Below are 22,097 nucleotides of genomic sequence, written 5' to 3'. Positions count from 1 at the left end.
CACCAGGTTAAAAATGGAAACGGGTCGGGCTTTTTCTTTCTTTTCTTTTTTTTTTTTTTTTTTCCCTTTGAGAAACTCCTAGGCCCAAATAAGGCGAGGGCTGTGGGGCGGCCGGTGAGCTGGCCAAGTCCTCCTGAGCAAGCGAGTGGCAGCTGGCCCGGCGGCCTAGGTTTGGGCCTCCTCCAGGTCTCACCCGGCAGCGGGGCGGTGCGCCCGGGAGCCTATAAGGGCCTCGCCCCCGCCTGGCTGCTCACTCAGCCCCGGCCCACAGCGCAGCCCCCTCCAGAGTCCTCTGTGCCCGCGCCCCACCGCCCAGCCATGGAGGCCATCAAGAAGAAGATGCAGATGCTGAAGCTGGACAAGGAGAACGCCATCGACCGGGCGGAGCAGGCCGAGTCGGATAAGAAAGCCGCTGAGGAGAAGTGCAAGCAGGTGAGGTGCCGTCCGCCGGGCCGGGGCTGGCTGCCCAGTGCCCTCCGTGGGCTGCTCCTGGCTGGGAGGCCAGGCTCTGGGACCCAAGGCGGGAGTTTCAGCAACCTCAGTGCCTGGAGTCAGGGCAAGGGACAGGGGGTGATGGCTGAGAGTGAGGGTACCATTGTCTTTCCAGGGTCCCTGAGCTGGGAGAGAGAGGTGATTATACACCAGCAGGGCCATGGTGAGCAAAGAGAGAGAGAGAGAGAGAGAGAGAGAGAGAGCATGCGCGCTTGGGTAAGGGAGGGGTGTTTGTGTGCACTGGATGTGTGTGCAAGCTGGAGGGTGTATGGGGTGTTGGGATGAGGGGATGAGCGTGGGGGTGTGTACTAGATGGGGTGGTTGGTTGATACCGTGTGTGAGAGTGTGTTTGTGTGTTTGGGCATTTCTGTGTGCGCACAGGTGGGGGGGTGTTTTGGCTGCAGAGTGTGGAAGGTAAAAGTGTCTGTGACAATGCGTATGTGCACACTGAGGCACGAGCGTGCGGTTGTTGGAAAGTGGGAATGAAAAGAGTGTGCATGTGTCCGTGAGTCTGCGAGGGTGTTGGTGGTGGTGTCACCGTGGGCTGTGTGTAGCGGGGGGAGGCTGTGTGTGTGTGTGCTCCTGCCAAAGCTGACATGACGGCAATGGAATGTTTGTGTGTCAGGGTGAGCGTGTGTGTGTCGAGGTGACTGCTTGTGTTGGCGTGTGTGTGCTCTTTGGGGTGATTGTTCCTGTCAGAGTGCGTGTGTGTGTGCGTGCGCGCATTAGTGTCCAGGTGAGGGTGGCGGCGCCCAGCTACGTGTGCATACGCGCGTGTGTAGTGGTGAGAGTGGCAGTGCCGAGCTGTGCGTGAGTGAGGGTCACCCTGTCCCCATGTCAGGACACACCCAGGTGGGACTGTGCAGGAAGGGTGGCCGAGTGTGGGTGTGTGCTGGGGCAGCTGGGGCAGAGTCAGGCCTGGGGCAGTTGGAGATTTGGGGGTGAACCTGAGGATCTCAGGGCATCTCTGCGTATCTCAGGTTCCCCCGCCGTCCCTGCTGGGAGCCCAGAGGGGAGAGGTAGGGGTGCCAGTGGCAGGCAGAGGCCTTGGACCTAGAGCTCTGGAGACAAGTTTCGCAGAAGGCTCCGGCAATAGGGTACAGCGGGGGGCTAATGCAGCTGGTGGGCAGACGCCTGGGCTGGGCAGTCCCAAGGCCATGCTTTGGAGCAGAGCAGAAGTCACCTGTCTGGGTCTGGGTGGCCAGATCAGCCAGTGGGAGGAGGGAAGGGGGTGCTGCTCTCTCTGTAGCACCCTGCCCCCCACAGGACTCAGCCGCACCCCCTGGGGTTAATCACCCAGCCCTCCAGGAGCATCAGGGTCTCAGATAAGCCCCGGGAGCCGCCCAGGACAGCGACACTCCGCACCGAGCCCTGCTCGGCCCATACACCAGGCCAGCTTGGAAGGTAAAAGGACAGGCTCTGCACCCACACGCAAGCCCTCTCTGCTCCCCTCTGTGCTCCCCAGCACAGACAGGGAAATTGAGCTTGCACTGGCTCTGCCCACAGCTGGGTCACTGAGCACCGTGGAACAAAGGCCTGTGCCTCAGTGGCCCCATGTTTGAGATAGGAAAGTGACAGTGGTCACTTTTCTCATGGCCATGGAAGGATTAGATGTGACTGCAGGTGGAGCCCTTGTCCTGGTGCCTGGCACGGAGTAAGCACTCAATAAATGCAGGATTATTTCCTGCCCTGCCCTACGCCCTACTTCCTCTGTGGGCCTCCCCATCCCCCAGTATCCCGGGGCTTCCCTAAGAACCTGTGACACATTCTCAGAGGCCAGCCCCACCCCAGCACTCCCTGCCACACTCCCTTCCTCCTTCCTCCCTGGCAAACGCAGATACCCATCTTGTGCTGGCCGTGAGCTGCCCACTTCCATCCATTATTCAGCCCTTGCCATGAGAGGCTCGGCTAGGGATTCAGAGCAAAGCAAGGTTATGGCTCTAATTTTCACTAAGATGTGAGTGACTGATACAGCATACTCTCCTAAGGCAGACACACATTCAAAAGGGAAGGCTTCTCAAAGCCTTCAGCCATCGGTATGGCCAAAAAGGCAGGGACAGGTTTTCTGGCCTCCAGCTGGATTTTCATTCTGTTCTTGGTTTTCCATGAAGCCACCCACTGCGGTGGACTTGTGCTTGAATCCAGGCTGGATCTTTTTCTAACTTTGACTCAGGACACATTGCTGCCCCTCTCTGAATGCTTAGTGTTCTTATCTGTGACATGGGGGCACGGGCCCCCCTCCCAATGGCCAGGTGTGGAAACCAAGATTCCAGAGGCCCAAAGCAGAGGCCACATTCTCAAAGGGACAATGGCCTGTCCCGCCTAGGAACGGAGGCAGGAGGCAATGAGGGACTTGACTTACCTGGAGTGCCTTACACTTCATGAGGCCAGAGTGGGTCCCAGGGCCAGCCTGCCCCTTGGGGACCCTGCAGCAAAGTCTCAATTCTAGGCCCTGTTTGTCCAGTGTGGGAACGGGACCGGGAGGCCCAGCCCACCCAGCTTCCTGCCCGCTCCCCTCCCAGGGCAGTGACATCCGCCACAACTGGCCTTTGACCCCACATCCTGCCTCAGCCCAGTCCTAAGGTCCCATTTACAGGGACTACGGTGTGCAGTCCATGACCTTCCCAGCCGTTTTACAGCAGGGAAACTGAGGCCCAGAGAAGGAAGTGATTTGTCAGAGACCATACAGAGCCAGGGGAAGGCTACCCTCCTCAGCAAGGTGTCATACACACCAGCACACACTTTGTGCTTAGAAACCGGGCAGAGGGAAAGGAACCCGATTTGTATGTCTTACTGATTTTTCCTACCTGGCTCCAACCACTGAAGCGTTGGGGTGTGTCATTGATTCATTCTGCAAACCTCCCCTGGACTTCCTTGGTGAGCACTGGGCCTAGCCCCATGCTGAGTGATGCTGGGGCTCGGCTCAGGGTGACCTCAGCCCGGCCCAACTCCGGAGGAGTCAGACTGGGAGAGACAGAGCCAGACACGGAGGAACGCTCCCTGCCTCAGCAGTGAGGCCTGGGCTGGAGGCGGGGACAGGGCCTGGGAGGGCCCGAGGGGGTGGTGAGGCTCTGCCCCGGGGAACAGGGAGGGCTTCCCAAGGGGAGGGGGGCACTGGTGCTGGGTGTGGAAGGTCAGTGGGAAGCGGGTGGGCAGTGGGCATGCGTAACCTAGAAGTCAACCGAACCAGCTTTGGAATCAGTCTGACGAGGGTTCAAACCCCCTATCTGTATGGCCCGGGGCAAGTCCCTTCCTAATGCTGGGACTCAGTTTACCCTTCTGACATGCAGCTTCAGTCAGACAGTACGTGTCGTGTGCCTGGCACTTTCTAAATGCTTCATAGCCCCCGACCCCAGTCCCGACCTTGCTGGAAAATGTCATGAAAAACCTAACCATCTTCACACCTGGATGAGCCCAAAGCTGCAGAACTTGCTCTCACTCTGTCATATTAAGGGCGCGCTGTGCTGGGCATATAGTTGGCACCTAGTAAATGCTGCACCCCACAGATCCTTCCTGAAGGAAGTCAGGTGAATGCTGGATCACGCTGACCTGTCTTTAAGGAAACTGGATCATTTTCTCAGTCAAGGCAGAAGTTTCACAGCAGCTGCGGGGGCACTCAGAGACCACCACGACAAGGCTTCCATTTTGCAGATGAGAAGACTGAGGCCACAAAAGGGAACATACAGCTGGGATTTGGAGCCAGGCACCTAGGCCTATCGCCTGAAGGTCGAGATCAGGCCCTGTGGAGCCGGACATAGGCCTGAGCCGCTGTCACCCGCCTCCTCTGAGTCCCACTCCCCTCCCCATTCCCTAGCTCAGCAGTAGGACACTCAGTGGCCTTGAAGATGGGACAGGAGACCTTTTAAGAATTTGCACGGGGGGCGGGGGGTGGCGCACAGTTGGTTAACCATCAGACTCTTGGTTTTGGCTCAGGTTGTATTCTCAGGATCCTGAGATCAAGCCCCATGTCGGGCTCTGCACTCAGCGTGGAATCTGCTTTGAATTCTTTCTCCTTCTCCCTCTGCCCCTCCCGCTTGTGCGCGCTCTCTCTCTCAAATAAATAGATCTAAAAAAAAAAAAAAAAGAATTTGCACAGGTGCGCGCACACACGCGCGCGCACACACACACAAAGCATTTGGCACATTTTACACATCATCTCAGGGGTGAGTGTGTAACCCAGATCAGACTCAGAGCTTGACCTAGAAGCCACATCAGCTTTAATAACATACCTTCTTCCGGAAGTTAAAGAAAAGAGGGAAGTCAGAAAGGGACGCAGGAAAGCAGGCCTGGCATAAGGGCCTGCTCAGAAGTGGGTTCAAATCCTGTGCTGCGTGACCTGGAGAAAGTCACTCCACCTCTCTGGGCTTCCTGCTGGGAAGAGGAAGCAGGAGGATGAAGCAGGGCCCAGGGAGGGCTGCTTGCCCACCCTGGGAGCACGGACTGGACCACAGCGTCAAACTACCAGAGACAGGAGTCAGATCAAAGCATGAGCTGGACTGACCAGAGGACCAGAGTTCAGGACAGGGGAGGGAGGTGCAGCCTGGAGGTGACAGAGAAGGCTTCCTGAACTGACTCTTGACTGGTGTAGTGGAGGGCGATGGAGATGGACAGGTGAAGGGGTTTGTGGTTTGTATCCCATAGATCTGAGCTTTTCAAGCTGGGAGGGCCAAGAGAGGGGCAAGGCTCCCAGGATAAACAAAGGGAACTGAAAACTTGGGAACACGGGGGACATTTTTATTAAAATGAACATAAGCCAGATGTGCAGTAATTTTAAAGATTTAACCTTAGCCTTCAAAGAAAGTGGTCTTTGAGGGGTATCTCTCTTCTAGACAAGCCCCCCAAGTACAGGAATGGGGTGGGCCTTCAGAGTATTTTATTTTATTTTATTTTTTGAGAGAGAGAGAGAGCATGGGGTGAGGGTGGGGGCAAGGGACAGAGGTACAGGGAGAGAGAGAATCTTAAGCAGGCTCTATACCCAGCACCAGCCGAACTAGGGGCTCAATCTCACCATCCTGAGTTCATGACCCTGAGGTCATGACCTGAGCCAAAATCAAGAATCTGAGGCTTAACCTACTGAGCCCCCACAGGTGCCCCAACCTTTAAGAGTACTTTGTGGGAAAGTCGGAGAACCGATCTCTTGGGCAATGCGGAGCCATGGCAGTTTTAGGCAGGAGGAGGGCAAACACACATTTAGAAAGTTTTTCTAGCTGCCAGTGCAGGAGGCAGGACTAGAGAGGGACAGGCTGGGGTTTGGGGGGGAGATCTGGACCCAGAGTATGAGACTCTTATTTCTGCTTAACTCGGGATCACCAGCAGTCCGCACCCCTGAAACTGGGATGCAAAACTGAACGTGTGTTTCTGGGAAGACTGTTGGGACTTGTTTCCCAAAAGCTGTAATCGATTCTGAAAGAGAATCCGGGACCCCCCAAAAGATAAGCACACACAGTGGGTCCCAAGAGATGGGAAAAAGGTGAAAACATATTAACAGGTAGCGTTTGAGTGGTGCACAGTATCGTTATCCCTGTTTTGCCGATGAGGCAACTGAGGCCCAGAGAGACAGAGGACTCTTGTGAACGTGGGAGACGCCCCTGCGCCACGGGTACGTGGCCCCCAGGCTGACACGTCCCCCCATCTGTCCCCAGGTGGAAGAGGAGCTGACGCACCTCCAGAAGAAGCTGAAGGGGACGGAGGATGAGCTGGACAAATATTCCGAGAACCTGAAAGACGCCCAGGAGAAGCTGGAGCTGACGGAGAAGAAAGCCTCCGACGTACGTGCGCAGTAATGGGGGCGCCCGCGGCTGGGCCAGGCGGGAGCCCCGGGGCCGGGAGGGTGGGAGGGCAGCGCCGGAGGAAGAGGAGGAGGAGGAGGAAGAGAAGAAGGCGGTGCCTCCCGGCGCTTTCTCCAAATAAGTCCCGAAAAGGGGCACTTTCCAGCAGCTGTGGCCAGCGGTGCCGACGTCAGGCCCTCCCCCAGCGGTGCTGACGTCGGCGGCCGGGCCCGGTGACCTCATCGCCCCGACGGCGGCCGGGCCGGGGGCGGGGAGAGGCGGGGGCGGCCCCGGCGCAGGCAAAGGCTCGGGGGCCGGGGCGCGGCTGGTGCAGCTTTCGCCGGAGCCGAGCCGAGCCGAGCGCCCGCCGCTGCCAGCCGCCCGCTGCGTGCGCCTCCGCGCCTCCGCGCCTCCGCGCCATGGCCGGCCTCAACTCCCTGGAGGCGGTGAAACGCAAGATCCAGGCCCTGCAGCAGCAGGCAGACGAGGCGGAGGACCGAGCGCAGGGCCTGCAGCGGGAGCTGGACGGCGAGCGCGAGCGGCGCGAGAAAGTGAGAGCCCGCGCCCTGGCCCCGCGCCCCGGCATCCCCCGACCCAGGGCGCGCTCCTTTCTCCCCTTCTCCCCGCGCCGCCTGCTTCCCGCGCTCCCCGCCCGCCCTCGGCTGCCGCTGCCCGCTTCTCCACTCCCCACCCCCCCGCCCCCTGTTAGCCCGCCTTCGCGCCCTCTGGCCTGGCGGCTCCCGGATCGCGGACCCGCAGCCCCCTCCGCTGCGCGGGCTGAGACCCCCCTTTCTCCGCGGTCATCCTCCTTCCCCAGCCTGGGACGGGGGAGGGGGCGCCGCATCCGGATCGGGCGTGGCCGGCCGAGCGGGTAATGGGGGGATGGGGCCGACGAGGACGCACGATCCTGGAGTGGGGAGGGGGTTGTGGGGGGCGCCGCACTGCCGTCTGACTCCGGGCTGGCGCGGGGGTGCTGGGCGGGGGGTGGGGTGGGGACCGGCGACTGGACCTTGGAGCGGGAAGTGAGAGTGGAAACATTGAGCTTCCATTGTCTGGGGTTGGACTAGCCAACACGGACTCTGGGGGCGGGGGCGGGGGGCGTCGCACTTTCTCCCCTCTTACGCGGCTTCCCGGCTCCAGCTGAACTTTCCCAGCTGTTCCCAGGGGCGCGGCGGCGACGTGTCTGCCCCTGGCGGGGGGCGGAAGTTCAGCCCGGAGCCGCCGGCCTTTCCCTCCCCAGCTGGTCCCTTCGGGAGCGACCGGCAAGCGACGGCCGCGGGACCCCGCTTTTCTCCAAAAGAACTTAGGAATGTTAGCTCAGGGCCCTCGACCCAAGATGGTTCGGTGTGCCTCCGCTCCATGCTGCGGGGCCTGCGACAGATAATGGGGCCGACGGAGGAGGGCCCTCTTCGCCCTCCCTCCGTCCTCGGACTGCCCCTCGAGGCAGGACAGATGGTGGCAACCCCTGGGGCTGGGGAGAGATCCGGAATCTAACGCCATCTCCCACGACTTGGTACTTAACCCCTAGCTGCGTGTCTCCCCATCTGTAAAGCAGCCGTGACAATAATGCCCTAGGATAGCTGGGAGGGTTCGGGGAGTAAGGGCACATAGTAGGTGCTCAATTCCTGGCCTGTTTTTCCTCCCCTCTCAGTCACCTCAGAAGAGCTCACAGTCTGATGGGTGTGAGGGGTACAAATAAGGCTGGATAGCATTGCAGGGGGGTTCAGTGTTCTATTGTGGGAGCAGGACAGGGGAGCAGCCCCCCCACCCCCGTGGGGTAAGCTTCAAAATGGAAGTCGAGCATTCATTAGTATAGAATAAGAGTTTGCTGGGAGAAGAGCCGTAGGTGTGCAAGAAAGTTGGGGGAGAGGGTGGAAGCCTGGGGCCCGGGAAAGCTGGAGTGTTGAGGCTGAGGGTGGGGACCCCAGAAATGGAAAAGATGCGCGGGGTGTTGACAAGTCTGGAGAAGGGCCCCACACCGCCCCAGTGTTGGCCTGAGTGGAAGCATTTAGTCTTCCACTAGGGTTGCTCTGGCGTGAAGAGGCCTCAGAAACCTGGTGCAAGCCTCAAACAGTAGCTGGTTTGGCCTCTTTCACTCAAGGAACCGGCAGAACCCTCCCTCTGATCTCATCCCAAGTCATCTCGCTGGAGGACAATTACTTCTGCTTAAAAATGGCCCTCAGCCTCCAGCCAAGACTTAGGAGTAGGACCATCCAGTTGGGAGGAAAGATGTTTTTGGAAAGTTGTGGACTTCTTAAAAAGTTTGCTTTTCAAAGCATTCTCCTCTTGGTCAGGATGGGGAAGTCTGAAGAAAGTACTCGGGCAAAGGAACTGAGACCAGAGGCGGGGGGGGGGGGGGGGGGGGGGGGGGCCTTTCTCAAGTCTCTTGTGGAGAAAGCCAAGAGCCGGCGTGTGGCAGACTTCTGGGTCTGCCTCCCGACAGCTGGTTTCGTTTAGATTTTTGTGTGATTAACCGACATCTTCCTGTTCCTTTGCCACATGTATCTAGCAAGCCTCTTTTACCTTATAAGGGAAATCCTTTGTAGAGTGTAGAAGCTTTGATTGCAGGAAGGGGTGGAGCCCAAAATGACTAGCAGTGACTAGCAGTTTTTCAAAAATACATATATATGTATGCACGTCTATAGTTGTGTATATCAGCGTTCTTTCAATTCCAGACAGTTGAAAATGTGCCAAAAGCATGGTTATCAGGATTCAGAATTCCCCACAGAAGGAAAGTCCACTTTCGTTTTTTAAAGACAACTCATGAATAAAGCACCTTTGTATGATCTTAAAAATCAATACCTTGACTGCTAATGGGGATGGGGTTACTTTGGGGGGGGGTTGATGAAAATGTTCCAGAACTAGGTCATCGTGTTGGTTATGCAGTTTTGCTAATGTACTAACAACTATGGGGGCGGGGGGGGGAATCAATTCCTGCCCCTGTTGCTGAAGGAGTTAAAATTCACGTTATTAAAAAGAATAAAAGGCACCCACTCGTTAGAAGGAGTGGGTGAGTTTCTTAAAATAGTTCATCGGTGGTTTTAATGTAGTCTCCAAATTGGTGTTTCAGAGGAAGTTGCGATCAGAAACACCTGTGGGAGTTTTCCCTCCATCTGCTGCTAAGACTCTGGAGCTGAGCACAGTTTCCTGAGTCTCTCTTTTTCAGCATCTCTGGCCTCATTCTTTTACTCCATTTTTTTGCTGTATAAATTCAGGGGGTTTGGGGGTAGGGGAGGAAGCGTCTCCTACTAATTTTTATGGCCTTCCCCAATTCAGAGATTGGCTTGATAGGAAGAAGCCAGTGTAGCTTTACACATCTTCCCTCGGTTGAGTCAAATTTCACCAACTCTTCAGTATTTCTCAAAGCCTCCACAAGACTCTGTAGGGTACAGACTCAGCCAGGGAAGAGCCATGGGCTGGGTTTCCTGAGGCCAGTTCTGTTGACCCTGAACAGAACGACTGCCCCTAGCTGGACCTCTCCATTTCCCCATCGTAAAATACCAGAGGATTAAATGAGGTGAAGTCATGGGACTTCCCACATGCCAGGTGCAATGCCACACCCTCAGTTACAGTCTTCACGGTGCTGGGATGGGGAGGCCCAGAGCAGTGAAGCAGCCTGCCCGGTGCCACACGGCTACAAATTGGCAAAACAGGGATTCTGACCAAGCGCTTTTTGAGCCCAAAGTTCCTGCTTGCGTGTGCACCGCCATATTGTCTTCCTTTTAGGTGCAAATACCTTGAAAAGCCAGTATCACCATTCAGACATCCCTTCCGTGCCTATAACGACGTATAACAACGTTTTCTTTTCTTTCCTCACTTAGATCTTTTTGTCCCATCCTCTCTGGGCCAGACTTAGTTCAGGGCAGTGTTCGGACGGTGCCGCACCCCCTTCCCCACGTTGTGTGGCCAACATTTAACTGAGGCTTCCATACTCTTACATTTATCTTATCATTGAGGTGACTGGGAGCAGAGCTTTTTATATGCCAGGGTGAGCCAGGGCACTGGTGGCCTTAGTCTCTAGGAATCCCAGAGAGGCCAGCACTGTCTTTTCCCAGCATGCAGTGTGCTTGGCGCTCGTCCGTGTTGACTTGACTGCCTGTCCTGTACTGGAATACACACCTTTGTCATTGAGTGGTGGATGTTCCCGGACATTTTCAGGGGAAGAACATGTGGAAAATAAACATTCTCCAGATGAGAGTGTGAATTCTTTACTGCCTGCATTCCCAGGTGGGCTCTGTCGGGCAGTGGGAGAGGGGGAAGTGTTTAATGGAGGGAAGAATGCCATGTGAGTTGGGGATGCTGGGCTGGCCTTTCACTTCTTAAGCCGGCTGCACCTCTGACCTCCCCAGGCCGAAGGGGATGTGGCAGCTCTCAATCGACGCATCCAGCTTGTTGAGGAGGAGCTGGACAGGGCTCAGGAGCGACTGGCCACAGCCCTGCAGAAGCTGGAGGAGGCAGAAAAGGCTGCCGATGAGAGCGAGAGGTAAGGATGACCTGGCGGCATCAGCGTGTGCTTCTCGGAAGTGGGGGTGGTGCTGTGCGGCTGACCTCCCGGATCCTGGGGGCGACTGAAGGAGAACTCCCAACTGGCAGAGAAAAATGTAAAAATGGGTAGATGTAAGCCTGCGAGGATGACTGTCACTGGCCACCAGTTTGCAGAAGGCTGCTTCGCGGGTTCTCTGAGAGCCACTGTGCGTCTCGCTGGTGTTCTCACGATACCAAGTTCCTGGGGGATGGGAGAGGGGGATGGGAGATGAAAACTTGGAATGGGCCATTTGCACAGATGATCGTTAAGCCTGCTGGTCAGTGACAACTGTATGTCAGGGACACGCGCAAACCAGCACCATTAACAGACTTGAAACTGGCCGCGCTCCTCACCTCGGTGGCATGCACTCTGCATTTGGGCCTCCAGCAGGATGCTCCGTCCTCCGGCGCAGGATAATTCATGCCTTGGCGCAGGCTCTGGAGGACTGAGGGCAGATTGTGTCATTCACAGAAGCAGCCGTCTCTGTGTGGTGGTAAATGGGCTCCTTGTGCGGTGATGGTGTGGGCCAGGCCAGCGGTCATTTTGTATCTACTCCACGATCACACCAGGGCACTCGTTTCACCCGTCCGCCATGGTTTCCTGGTATAAAGTCCTCGAAAGGGTTAATTTCTGGTTGTGCTGTTGTGAGATTAAAAACCAACCTTGGAGATGGACTTCGCCGGTTGCCCCTGTGGGAAATTTCTTCCGGTGCAGTGTAGAACAGCCTGTGCCATGGGAGGGCACACAGCCCAGCAGAGGCTCTGCTTCAGCCACCAGGAAATGTGAGGGACCCAGTCACAAGTTGCTCATGGCTGTGCCTGGATTAGCTGCTGCCCATGTTCACAGGCAGCCTGGCTGGCCAGACGTCTCACCTCCAGAACCTCACCAAACCCAGAGAGCCTGGGAAGGCCCCTCACTTCTTTGTGTCATATCACCGGAGGCCTTTGGCGACGCCCTTGTTGGGAGACTGCTAGTTTTGATAGAAAGAATTCTCTGCTTGGGAACTGGAGAATCTAGATTCAAGGCCTTCCACAGCCACTTACTTCACGCTGGGCAAGTCACTTGGATCTCTCCAGTGCTGCGAAGGTTTCCCAAGCTCGCTCGGGTGCTGAGGTTAAGGCTTTGTACAGATGTGAAGGTGTCTTGACAGTGAGCTAGGAACACTAGTGACATATTTATTAAGCAACAAGACATGTATGGTCCTCCACTCTGGGCAGACATGACACACATCAATACGTTATCCTGGGTTGGCCTCCTGGGAGGTATCTGGTCCTACCTAGGGCATTCCAAGCAGTGCAGGCCAGGGTGAGCCAGCTCTGCTGTAGATATCCAGTCATCGCCCCCAGCCACTTGTCCTTTCCAAACTGGACATATCCACTTCAGTTCAGCTCTCCCTCACCCCTCACCTTGTGGGTTACCTGCCTCTTACCTGGTCTTCCCACAGCAGTCCCTTCATCTTTCTGGTTTCCGTTCCCTCCTGTTTCTGAAACCCTCCTGTGGTTCCCTGTGTTCTCTTCTGGAAAGCCTCCCATGACACATACACACCTCCTCCCCCACTGCAGTAGAATTCATCATTCCCACAGCCAAGCTGGCCCCGACCTCCATCACACTGTGGTAACTGTTGGCGTACAAGTCCTTGTTACTGGTTAGTGAGAGGCCATATAGGATGGGAGCATGGGCCCTGGAGCCAGATCACCAGGGTTTGAATCCCAGCTCTGCCACTTAAGAGCTACACAACCTTGAGCAAGTTACTTGGCCTCTCTGTGCTTCCGTTTCTTTGTCTGTAAAGTGGGGATGGTGTACCTCATAGGGCAGTTGTGAAGTTTGAGGTAAAGGGGAAGCGAATGAGAACCGCTCTACAATTTCCTCTTTGGAACATGTTCTTGGAGAGGAGTTTGGATGAGCAGACGGGTGGAGGTGTATGATGAGCCATAATCGGTGTGTGGAGGTAATGATGAGGCTGCTCCTTGCAGAGGAATGAAGGTGATAGAAAACCGGGCCATGAAAGATGAGGAGAAGATGGAGATTCAGGAGATGCAGCTCAAAGAAGCCAAGCACATCGCCGAGGAGGCTGACCGCAAATACGAGGAGGTGAGTGGGGCTGGCAGAGGGCAGCAGCAGGAAGTGGGGAGGAAATAGATCTGTGATAGGAAGGGCCCTGGGGCTGCCTAAAGGAAGCTTTTGGTTAGTTCAGCTGTCCTTCTGCGTCCCCATCTGTTCTTCCAGAGATGGCCACTTGGCTAGGAAACCATATCTTCCACGATGCCAGGAAGGCCTGGGGAATTCTGTGACACTTGTCTAACTTAGGAGACCAAATGATCAGATCACTTTATGTCCCATAGCTGGGTGTTTTGGCTAAAATTGGGAATCATGGGTCTTCAGACCATGAAAGGTCAGTCGCTCTTCTTGCCTCTGTGGTTGTGTGCCTCATTCCTGGGGCCCATGTCCTCACAGATGGTCTGGGCGAGGCCTTGCCATCTACAAGGGTCACGGGGGAGGCATCCTACTAGACACGGTTGTTGGGGTCTCAGTAGATCCTTTCTGTCTGCAGGTGGCTCGTAAATTGGTCATCCTGGAGGGCGAGCTGGAGAGGGCGGAGGAGCGTGCCGAGGTGTCTGAACTGTGAGTGGCAGAGCGGGACCGAGAGGGGGCCCAGCTCGGCTCCTGGGGCCAAGTCGGGGGGGAGTTGGTTGTGTAGGGAATTGACCCTGACTCTTTAAAGCCTCTGCTCAAGTGGAATGGGCATCTGGGACTCATAGCTCAGCCCTTCCTCCTTGCCTCCAAGGCTGAGAGTGTCTTTTTGTTCTTTCTGCCCTGGGAAGAGCTGCCTACATGTTCGCTCTTCCCCCAGAGGTATTGGGAAATAGACTTGAGATGGGCCATAGCAGAGAAGCCCAGAAGTCCCGTTTTCCCAGAGAGGATATCTCAGGAGGCTGCGCCTTCTTAAGAGAACACTTACCTGCGGAAGGCAGCCTTCCCTATCAGCGTTTCTGCCTTGTTCTTGATGTCATTGTTTGCCTGTGACACATTCCTGGGTGTGGGGGGGGGGTGGGAGGTGAGAAGCTTGACCACAGTCCCGCAGGCTCCCCGAACACACAAAAAGCCTCTCCCCCTTGGCGTCGGGTGAGGAATCCGGCTCCAAGGAGCATCCCGCGGTGCTGAGAGAGAGGATCCAGTTTCGCAAATCCGTTCAGAGTTTGCCTCCTGGAGTGTCGGGTGCAAACTGATTGTCACCCAACCTCCTGCGCCCCATTTCATTCTTAAACCTTCTGGAGGCAGCCTCATCAATCACAGATTTCACAAGGTCCTGTTGCCTCACCCTTGGCGAGAGCCCAGGAGTACTTTACGAACCTTCCAAATACTCCTCGGCCTGCTGCGCCTTTGCCAGGCACGATAGGGTTTGGATAAGCGCGCGGCTCTACAGCTCAGAAAGAAGCCGTTAACATTTTTCCCCCGCATTCCTTCCGGGGGCCCTAGGCAGCGTGGATTCCTCTTTTTGAAAGCTTTCAGGGAATTGCCTGCTCTAAGGGGGGGACAGGACATAAATTTCCTTTGTCTCTGCACAGAAAATGTGGTGACCTGGAAGAAGAGCTCAAGAATGTCACTAACAATCTGAAGTCACTCGAGGCTGCATCTGAAAAGGTTGGTGGTTGGCTTGCGCTGGTGATTTGCTGGACTTACTTTTCTTCCCCACGGTGCACGGGAGTAAATGCCCAGGGTATCGGGGAATCTGACCTGTATTTGCTAACAGTGGCTTTGGTGCCCAGCAGCAAGTTTTTTCCCCCCACCAAAAAAGAGACGTCAGCAGCTAGAGTTCCTTCTTCAGTGGCGTCTTTGCACCATCTTTTATCTCTGCCTTCGAGGAGGGTGGAGAGGGAATGAGATTTGTACCTGGTCAGGCTCCTCTTAAGGAGATCTGAGCCTAACTGTATGCAGAGCCTCACTCTCAGATGAATCCCCTGGATCCTCCATAAAATACACTCTAAAAGATCGAGCAGCAGATATAAGAGGCGGAATTGGGCTTTTTAGGTTGAAATAGTACCCAAAGCAGTCATTACCAGAGAGAACCATGTTAGGAACAATGCACACACTCTCCCGTGGCCTGCCCTGTGAATTCGCCATCCTCCTCGCTTCCTCACTCTCGCCACCTCCTACCGCCCTCCAGTTGCAATGAACATCTAGGTTAGGGGCTTCTCAGCTGTAGCCCCGCCTACTTTTCCTATCGTGATCACATTTGTCATAATTAATTACATGCCTTCCTTGCTAGATGGTAAGTCTTAAGGACAGGGACTGTATCTGTCTTGTTTAGAGCTATGTCATTAGTATTAACAGGGAATCGAGGATATTTGATGAGCGAACGTGGCTTATCACCTGTGCATGCCAAATTAGCTCCTGTGGGCATGTTAAATGCTGTCCTAGGCCAAAGGGTAGATGTTACAGTGAATATGGCTTCTGCTCTGCAAGGGCTCAGAGTGTAGTTGAGTAGAAGAGACTGACCCAGTAATAGAGTGCTTTGAGACTTCAACAGAGGGACCTTGGAAAGTTGGGGAATGTGTCATGAGGAGGTGATGTTTAAAAGGGCTGTAAAGCACGATGGAGGCCAGGAGCTCAAATTCCAGAGTCAGGTTCCAGTCAGTCATGGTGTGGTCACTTCACAGCCATGTGACCCTAGACCAACTACTTAATCTCTCTGTGATGCTTCTACTCATCTGTAAAATGGGATCGAGGATATCTGGCACCTAGCAAGCAGCTGTAAAGGCTAGCTGATACTAATCTGAGTCGAACCTTGCAAGACAAAAATCCTTTCTGGCAGGTAGTCAATGGGGAAAGGAACATCCCATGCTGGGCGGCGGGGGGGCGGCGCGCTAAGGCTGGGAGATTGGAGAGTGCACAGAACGCGTTTGAGAACGGTGGTGGGAAGCGGGGTGGAAAACATCAATCAGGCCAACTGTGGAGGGCTCCACGTGGCATCATTTCCATTCAGCCATCTGCTCCGTCTTGATCACAGATTCATCTCAAGTTAATCCAGCCCAGGCCTTCAGCTCAATCCCACCCCAGAGGGCTCCTCTGCAGATTCTCTTGAGTTTTGTGCACATTGCTTCTATCTGGAAAGGTGCTGCCTCCACTTTGCTTCTTAGAAATGTTCATAGTGCTTCATGCACATGCTCTTCTCCAAGGAACAGAGAACCTACATTCTTCTATGCTTTTTTTTTTTGCCCCTCCCCCCCTTTTTAAAGTACTGTTTTGGTTTCTCCCACAGTATTCTGAAAAGGAGGATAAATATGAAGAAGAAATCAAACTTTTGTCCGACAAACTGAAAGAGGTGAGCGCGATCACACCCAGCGAGTTCAGGTTTCTCTCTCGGCTGGGTCTTGAAGCAATCATAGTGACTCCTTTCTTTTCTTCTAGGCTGAGACCCGTGCAGAATTTGCAGAGAGAACGGTTGCAAAACTGGAAAAGACAATTGATGACCTGGAAGGTATGAAACTACCATCTAATTACGTTTGCTCTGCCTCCCCCTTCGTGACAATCTGCTGACAGTTGGGAGGAGTCTCTGGAGGGGCTGAGATGGGCTTTGTTAGGAAAGTTAAGTACAGAGTGACGGCACATCTGGAGGTCTGGGGCACTGGAACAGGACAGTGCAAGTCAAATGTAGACCTGGGTTACCATTTTTTCCAGAAGTAAAAGCTCTCTGCTTAATTGGCTCCACGTGTGAATACAGAGACCCAAATATGGCTGATTTTGTTTTAAAAGTCTTTAGAATGTCCTTCAATTTGCTCATTCCTGAGAGATGCCTTGCATTTTTAAAATGCCTTACATTTTTACAGAAGCTCTCTCCCAGAGAACTCAGAGCTTATCACAGTATGAGAAAAATGAAAATACAGAGAATGTAGAAACTGAATAAAGACTCCAGTCTGAAAGTCTGGTGCCCACATATCCCAGAATCTCTTGAAGAATTCCCACTTTAAAAAAAAAGAAAGAAAGAAAGAAAAAGAATTCTGTCCTGTGTTCTTCATAAAATAAACTGGGAAATTCTAGCATCTTGGGTTTCAAACAAAATCTCCTGAAATTATCTGTCTCACCCAGAAAGGGTGCCAAACTTGTTCCTCAGACCATGTGTCCCAGTGTTTGGTTTGGGAGGTGAGGTTTCCATATAAGGGAAAATATCCCATTCCAAAGTATAATCTTTGGACTGGGTGACATCACTGCAAGTCAGAAATAACCTGGGGCGGGAGGCTGGGGATAGAAGCTGTGTCCATGTCTAGTCCCCCTTTCTTTTAAAGATTCATCATGGCTAATCCCCTGCAGAGTCTCAAGCCACTTAGAAACCATTCCATTGATCTTTTGCTTCCTCATTTGTTTTACATAGGACACAACTTTCTTCTAGTTCATGCTTTGTTTTCTCACTTTTGTTTTCTTCCTCTCGTTGTTCATCTGTGGCACTCCATTCCGACCCTCACATTCTGTTCCCTGTACCTCTTTTTCCGAACTCTCTCCCTGGGGACCTCCACCCTCTAGACGAGCTATACGCTCAGAAGCTCAAGTACAAAGCTATCAGCGAGGAACTGGACCATGCTCTCAACAACATGACCTCTCTGTGAGAGGGAGCTGGGGTGCCGCCCTCTGTCCTAGCAATACCGAAGTTGGCCTCCTCACTGTGGTGCCTGCACTTCCCGTGGGCTTCTAGAAGCTCGTTTCCTGCCTCCTGGTTTGGTCTTTCAAGCCTTCCTCTGCTGTGTCTGTGACTGTGTGACCGAAATAAAGACAGGCGCTCCTCGTGCCCAGGCCCATTTTCATTTTCTTCCCTTGCCGCTTTTGAGCCGTAGCTGTTGGTGCCCTTGACCGTGGCTACAACAGAGAGTGGGTGGTTCAAATGAAGAGCTCATTTCAAAAGGAAAATGATGCCCACGTGATTCTTTCTGCCTATATGGAAACAAATTGGCTGTTTGGCAGGAGCTCTCAAATATGTGCTAGCTAACTATATCTGCATGCCAATAGCAGTTTTTCCTTAAATAGAAATTTGTTTTTGAATGGAGACTTATCCAGCCTCTTAAGCAGCTTGGAAGAGTCAGCAGAACTTGCAAAAACTGGCAGGGTTGTGTCTAAAAAGAGGCTCCTCTTGAATGGGGTTTGACCTACGGATTCACAAAGCGGCAATGGCTTTCTGGTCTCCTTATTCTTCCTTTTTGCATTTGTTTTCTCTGTGTTACACCCTGAGAGTGGTGTCCGGGGTTCACTGTGTCTTCACTGTTCATGGAACATCTACCCAGCCCTTGGTCCTGGGAGGAAGTTCACCAGTGAGCCTCACCTCTAGCCCCTGCCCTTAGAAAACTACTACACAGTGGATGAAAGTGCATCCCATTAGCAGGGAAAGGGGGTGGAAGCTGCTGGAAAGCCAGACAGAGTTCATTCCCGAGTTCCAAAGTTGCCTGAGATGCTAACATCTATCTCCTCATACTCAACTCGAATCAGGAACCTTGCTTTGGTTTGGTGAGAACTCTTTAAAGTTAGCCTGTGGGTATTAAGAGATCATGCCTATAGTGACCAAAAGCTCATAGATTTCCCCACAAGAATCCAAATTTTAGATATTTTATCCACTTTTTGCCTGCACGCCCCCCCCCCACCACCATAAATCATGCCAGAAACACTGCCATTTTGATGTCCACGCATGTCTTTTAGACTGCCTCTTGAACCTGGGAGCAGCATGAAGATCTGTAATTAGATCAACAATTTTTTTTGTCACCATAGCTTATTATTCCTCATCCTATGATTTTATTCAGGTGGGAACCTCTGTCCCAGTTCTTTATATTCATCCCTCTAAAATCCATCTCCCTTAAACTGTTCACACCCTTTCACCCTCAGCCTCTCTGGTTTCCTAACTATCATCCACTCTGAACTTTTGCATAAACCACTGCCCTCACACACTGCCGTACTTACGACTGTGGAAAGGTTAGACTATGAAGGGAAGGGGTGGGTGTTTTTGTTTGCTCACTATATATTTGTTCCTGGGATTTTTCCAGATGTATGTGGCCTCCACCCTTTGAAATAACTGCAGCCCTGCTTATCCAGTCATTCTACCTAACTAAGCTCCTAAGTGGAACTTCATTTACAGAGAGATTTGGGCTATCAGGATCTACTACCACCGTTGATGGTCTATGGGCCTGTCATACTTCTTGAGGGCAATTGATACATTAAGGGAAAGATTTTTTTTTTTTTTTTAATCTCAGCTCTAATACAAAGTAGATGCCAGGAAATCCAAGAGGCAAGGTGAAGTGTGGTCAGGATTTATAGTGGGGAGACCTGGGTTTGAATCTCAGCCCTGTGGGACCTTGCACAAGCTGCTTAGCTTTTCTGCAGAACAAAAGTAGTGGCTCCGTCAGTGAGGATTAGGTGAGACCATGGAGAAACTGGCTTACACGGAGTGGGCACTGTCCATCCACATTAGTCAGGCCCAGGTCACTCACTGTTCTCTGACAGAATCCGCCCCGATCATAGCAACTTGATGTTTTGAAGTGCCTTGTCAGATGAAAGGGTCAGCAGTTCTAGTTGAAAGACTGCCGTCTTTGCAGTCATTTTTTTTTTCTTTCTGAAAATTTCCAAGCTGATCCTATCTCAGTTTATGAGACATTTGCTTTCCTCCAGTATTTTAATGATTCTTGGCCTAGTCTCTTATCGGCCATCACTCATTACAAACCAGTCCTGTCTTGGTCGCTGTTGTGCCTACCTCTAAATGGCATCTTACTTTTTCAGTTTTTGAAAATTTTATCACTTAATAACTCACCTGCAGTCTGACTTAGATTTTCAGTCATGTTGCATTTATCTAGGGTTTGACTACATGGCTACGGACACACAGACACAAGAACACAATTATGCCTGGAACTTCAATGGCCGTTCCCAAAACCCCCAAAGGAAAAACGGGTTTCAGGATTATAATTTCCTAACAAAGACTAATTAACTAGCACTAGGGGGGGAAATGTACTGTTTCCCATATCTAGGACTAAAGTCTTACGTTTGTGTAGCACTTCCTAAGTTCTGAAGTGCCTCTTGTTTGTTCCTTATGGTAATCCCCATGCCCCATATTGCTGTTGTTATCCTTGACAGATGGGGAAACAGATTTAACAAGGTTAAATGGCGTATTTCAGTGGCACAACTGGGGTTTAAGTCCAGGTGTTCTAACTCTAGATTGCCAGATTTAACAAATGAAAACAGGACACCCAGTTAAATTTGAATTTCAGATAGGCAATGAGTAATTTTTTGGCATAAGTATATCTCGTGCAACATTTGGGATATACCTGTCCTAAAAAAGTATTTGTTGTTTACTTGAAATTCAGATTTAATTGAAGACTGTATTTTATCTTGCAACCCTGACTTCCCATATTTGGTACTTGATCTCTAATTATTCCATGGTATTCTGCTATAATTAAAATGTAAAGTACCTTCTCTGCTATGACTTTCACTCTGACAGTTTGTGGGGTTTAGAAACTTTTTTCTCCTTAACAAAGATGCTTATTAATTTATTTTTCCCCCACTCTTAATCCTCACCAGAAAAACTTGCCCAGGCCAAAGAAGAGAATGTGGGCTTACATCAGACACTGGATCAGACACTAAACGAACTTAACTGTATATAATCAAAACAGAAGAGTCTTGTTCCAACAGAAACTCCAGAGCTCCGTGTCTTTCTCTTCTCTTGTAAGAAGTTTCTTTTGCTATTGAATCTTCGCTTTGCTGGAAATGTCAAGCAAATTATGAATATATGACCAAATATTTTGTATCAGAGAAGCTTTGAGCACCAGTTAAATCTAATTCCTTCCTTTTTTCAAATGGCACCCGCTTTTTCAGCTCTATTTTTATCCTTAAGTTGCATTTATTCATAAGGTAGGCAGGGTATTTCATATTGAGCATACTCTCTTAAAACTGAGGGCATTTGGTTCCTGGGAGAGTAGACAACCCTACACTTTTCAAAAACAACTCCAGTATCTAGTCATGGGTCAACTTAAAAGGCCGAAGAATATATAACCTTCTGGGCCACTGTTGGTCACACGACAGGTAGCCAGGGACCATCACATTAAAATATGGGCAGGGATTTTCCATCCAGAGCAAAAATTAAAAAAAGCCAGGGGGAGGGGGCTGGCTTTGTGGGAAGTCGTAAACCATAGACAGATTAACCTAATCATCTCGGCTCTTTCCCACACTCCACCATGCAGAACAAACATCCTCTGAGCAGTCGGATTGAGAATGCTTGGGAAATAATCATAATAATCACCCCGATATTTTCTGGATAGATCCTTGATGTTAGGCTCTTCTACATGTTCCTTTCATTCTAAAATTGTTCTCTGAGGAGCAGATAGCTTATTCCAATAATGACCCATGCTTGTCTACTCTGATGTGAGACCATCTCCTCAGCAGGAATGAATGTGGTAGAATTCAGTCTTATTCAGAGAAGACCTATCAGGAAGAACTGAGCAGTTGTTAAGAAATATTGGGCAGAAGGGGCCTCTCTGCCAGCAAAGTAGAGATAAAGTAATCAGCCTAGCTTCATCTCCTTTATACTTCAGGGAATGGCAAACTGAAGATTTACTTATGTAGGACTTTAATTCCTCTTTAGGACCAAGTTAATAAAAGACCAAGAAACTCCTGATTAAACTGGATATGGAGTATTTTGTAGGCAGGGCTGCACATTTTGGCTTTGTTGTATTTCTGCTTTCTTGGTTAACATCTCAGAGCTAAACATTCCACATTCCCCAGCAGTGTGGGGGCCAACTCAAGTTTACAATTCTGACAAAATCACCCTGCTTCTAGCTTATCCAAATCCTCTGCCCCTCACTCCTATTTATTAAGCATCACACTACCCAGAAGGTACACTAGCGAACTGTGCAATTGAATAAAACCCACACTTTTCATTTAGATTCTTGCAACTGTATCATATGTAATAGTATCACTTTTTCTACATTTTCGTCAAATAAATTTTTACATAAACTATAATTTGTGTGAACTTCAGAGTGTGTTTGAAGGTACTCTGGTTCAGTGAACGCCGATTGGATGGGAGGGAAAGATAACTGTGCCAAGATCATTAACAAACGTTACTTGCTTTATACCATGACTTCATGTGGGGATTATGATCTCTATTCAGGTGAGAGCACTCTGCCTCAGTAATTCAAAAGCTCCTGTCCTTTGTTATACCCAGTCCTGCCTGAGCCAGGCTGTGAAGAATAACTAGGATTTTAATAGATGAGACAGGAACAGGGAAAACTCGTCTCTGTTGCTTGAGTCAGGAAAGCACAAGGCATTGCATATATAAAGGAAGGAAGTAG

The 22,097-nt window shown here is 51.8% G+C and overlaps 1 protein-coding gene across 4 annotated transcripts; it reads left to right on the top strand.

Moving 5' to 3' along the window:
- The first annotated feature begins 318 nt into the window (after window positions 1-318).
- On the top strand, window positions 319-21,768 carry TPM4 (tropomyosin 4). 4 transcript variants are annotated; one of them, XM_028087085.1, is made up of 9 exons: window positions 319-432; window positions 6,135-6,260; window positions 10,610-10,743; window positions 12,759-12,876; window positions 13,337-13,407; window positions 14,352-14,427; window positions 16,046-16,108; window positions 16,195-16,264; window positions 20,332-21,768. In XM_028087085.1, exons 1-9 carry the CDS (start codon window positions 319-321, stop codon window positions 20,412-20,414), a joined length of 855 nt encoding a protein of 284 aa, XP_027942886.1. In that variant the 3' UTR covers window positions 20,415-21,768. The 4 variants fall into 4 exon arrangements, with proteins under 4 accessions (XP_027942886.1, XP_027942887.2, XP_027942889.2 ...); XM_028087086.2 differs by lacking the exon at window positions 20,332-21,768 and adding an exon at window positions 17,305-20,322; XM_028087088.2 differs by lacking the exons at window positions 319-432; window positions 6,135-6,260; window positions 20,332-21,768 and adding exons at window positions 6,553-6,811; window positions 17,305-18,397.
- The last annotated feature ends 329 nt before the right edge of the window (window positions 21,769-22,097 follow it).

This window comes from Eumetopias jubatus, unplaced genomic scaffold (assembly GCF_037043125.1).
Source record: "Eumetopias jubatus isolate StellerSeaLion01/CBP00866 unplaced genomic scaffold, mEumJub1_p1.0 scaffold_1, whole genome shotgun sequence".
NCBI lineage: Eukaryota > Metazoa > Chordata > Mammalia > Carnivora > Otariidae > Eumetopias > Eumetopias jubatus.
This window is presented reverse-complemented; position numbering and strand designations above follow the sequence as displayed.

Bases quoted from the DNA above. Each gene is read 5' to 3' on its own strand.
- TPM4 (XM_028087085.1), top strand. From the start codon at position 319: ATGGAGGCCATCAAGAAGAAGATGCAGATGCTGAAGCTGGACAAGGAG. The intron at 13,408-14,351 runs GTGAGTGGCAGA...GTCTCTGCACAG, and splicing joins CGTGCCGAGGTGTCTGAACT to AAAATGTGGTGACCTGGAAG. The intron at 16,109-16,194 runs GTGAGCGCGATC...CTTTTCTTCTAG, and splicing joins TGTCCGACAAACTGAAAGAG to GCTGAGACCCGTGCAGAATT.